The 2,234-nt window shown below is 56.4% G+C and overlaps 1 protein-coding gene across 1 annotated transcript; it reads left to right on the forward strand.

Annotated features, from left to right (window-relative positions):
- Positions 1 to 351: 351 nt before the first annotated feature.
- SPRG_15965 (hypothetical protein) lies at positions 352 to 911 on the forward strand (the record flags this gene model as incomplete). Its single annotated transcript, XM_012355326.1, has 1 exon — positions 352 to 911. A coding segment is annotated over one exon (560 nt), but the record flags the coding sequence as incomplete, so codon positions are not given.
- Positions 912 to 2,234: the final 1,323 nt, after the last annotated feature.

Here is a 2,234-nt window from a genome sequence, read left to right on the forward strand (position 1 = left end):
GGCGAGCCCGACGACAAGGAGTCGAAACACAAAAAAGACAAGTCGTTGGCGAAACCGCGCAGTGTCGTGCTGTCGCGCGAGATTCAGGACGCGATTGCAAAAGCGGTCCAAGGCAAGCACAGGAGCTCGACCGACCTCGCCGCCATTTTTGAGGCCCTCGACGCCAACGAGTCGGGCTTTTTAGACCGGGATCGCTTCGAGAAAGGTCTTGGAAAGGCCAAGATCAAGCTCAAGAGAGATCAGCTCAAAGCTGTTGCCGCGTGCTTTCAAAAAAGCAAAAAAGACGGCATCGACTACTATCAATTTGTCGAGTTTGCGTCCGCGCGCACGGACGTGGACGAGCTCGCAACGATGGGCGATGCGATGCGCAAGGCGATTGCTGCGTACGACAAGCGGTCGGGCGAGCAACCATACAACGCCCTCGAGTTTTTGAAGCAGCTCGATCGAAAGAAGCGCTTGCGTCTCCCGCCCTGGGCTTTCAAGACCTTTCTCGCCGAAAACAGCATCGTGGACTTTCGTTTAAAGGAGAAGGAAGTCGCGGCCGTCGTTGCGCACTTTGAGTGCCAATACGACGATGGCGATGCCGGCGTCGACTATGAGCAGTTTGCGCGGTGGCTCCAGCCGTCACTGCACTACGATGTCGCCGAGCTTCACGATCAGCTCAAGCACCTCTTCAAGAAAACAAAACTCAAATGGCGGGACATCTTCAAGGAGATGGACGCGGATGGCAACGGCATCGTGACGCGCCTCGAGTTTAAAGAGGCGCTACGCGAGCTTGGCATGCCCGTCACGGATGCACAGTTGCGGTGCTTGATGGACGAGTACGACACGGACGGCGACGGAAAGATGGCGTATGACGAATTCCTCCGAGCTCTCGGACAAGATAAGGATGACAGTGACGGCACCGAGACGTACGGCACCCGTGGCGCGAGAGTATTTACCGTCCTATTGTAGGGCGTCCCCGGAGTCGCCGTCGTTTCGCAAGAGAATGGCCGCTCGCTTCACGTTTAGCTCGTCGTACCGCCTCCATATGCTGTCGGCTGAATGGGAATTTGGATTCTGCGCTTAGGAAGTCCAAGAAAGCGCCGGCTAAAGCATCCGAGTCCGAGTCGGACGAACCGGTGGCCAAGCCGAAAAGGACAAAACTGTCCATCAAATCGTAGACATACGCCACGGCACGCTCCTCTTATCTTTTGTGTCGTCTGTTTAGTCTGTTCAGCCCCAAGGCAAGAAAACAAGCCGCCCGCGTCGAGCGACGACGACTCGCCGGCGCCATCCAAGAAGTCGACCAAGAAGAAACCAGTGACAAAGAGCAGTAGCGACAGTGAGAGCCCGCAACCCAAAGCCAAGTCGTACGCCGCAGGCGAAATGTTTCGATATGACCTTTGACGTAGATCCAAGACGAAGAAGCCAGTCGTCTCCAGCGACGAGGCACCGGTCACTTCAAAAAAGCGGTGCGCAATGATTCGTTGTCAATGGGTTGCTCATCAATCCGCATGATCAATTAGTCCTTCTACCAAGAAGCCGCAAAGCGATAGCAGCGAACCGCCGAGGTATTTTTCAATGTCCAGCCCGACAATAAACCACTTCCGGAACGCAGGCGCAGGAAAAAAGATGCATCGAGCGACGACAGTGCGGTTCCAACGAAAACCAAGTACTGTCCACAACTCGAATCTACGAGCGTACGAGCGGCTTTGGTATAGAGCATCCACCAAGGCGAAGCAAAAGGCATCTTCCCGGTACAAGGACAGTTGTTGCAACCTCTCCGAAGCACGTCGCATCACTAGGAAGCCGCCCCCGTCCAGCGACTCGAATTCTGAAGAGTATGTTATACTAAGTTGCTACGGTTTGTGTTGAAATGAATCCAACTTGTAGGCCACCGCCCAAAAAAACCTCCCGCATGAAAGACCGCCCGAGTGGGCGCACGACCAAGTCACGGTACATGTGTGCGTTGGCCCCTTTCCTGCTTAGCGCTTTTGAGTTAGATCATCCAAAGCGAGAGCGGCCAGCTCGACGGACAGCGCTGGCGCCCCGTCGCCGCCAAAGCGCGCATCTAGGTCGGCGCGCCGGCGGTCGGCCACGCCCAAGAAGGTTCGCTATGCAAGCGACTCGAACGGACGCCCGGCGCCGTCCGACGACGAGGGGGCGTCGTCGGACTCGTCAGGCATGAACGTGGCCGACCTTCGCAAGTACAAGGATCGAGCCAAGTCAAAAGCGAAACGCAGGCGCCGGCG

This window comes from Saprolegnia parasitica (genome assembly GCF_000151545.1).
Source record: "Saprolegnia parasitica CBS 223.65 unplaced genomic scaffold supercont2.229, whole genome shotgun sequence".
Classification (NCBI taxonomy): domain Eukaryota; phylum Oomycota; class Saprolegniomycetes; order Saprolegniales; family Saprolegniaceae; genus Saprolegnia; species Saprolegnia parasitica.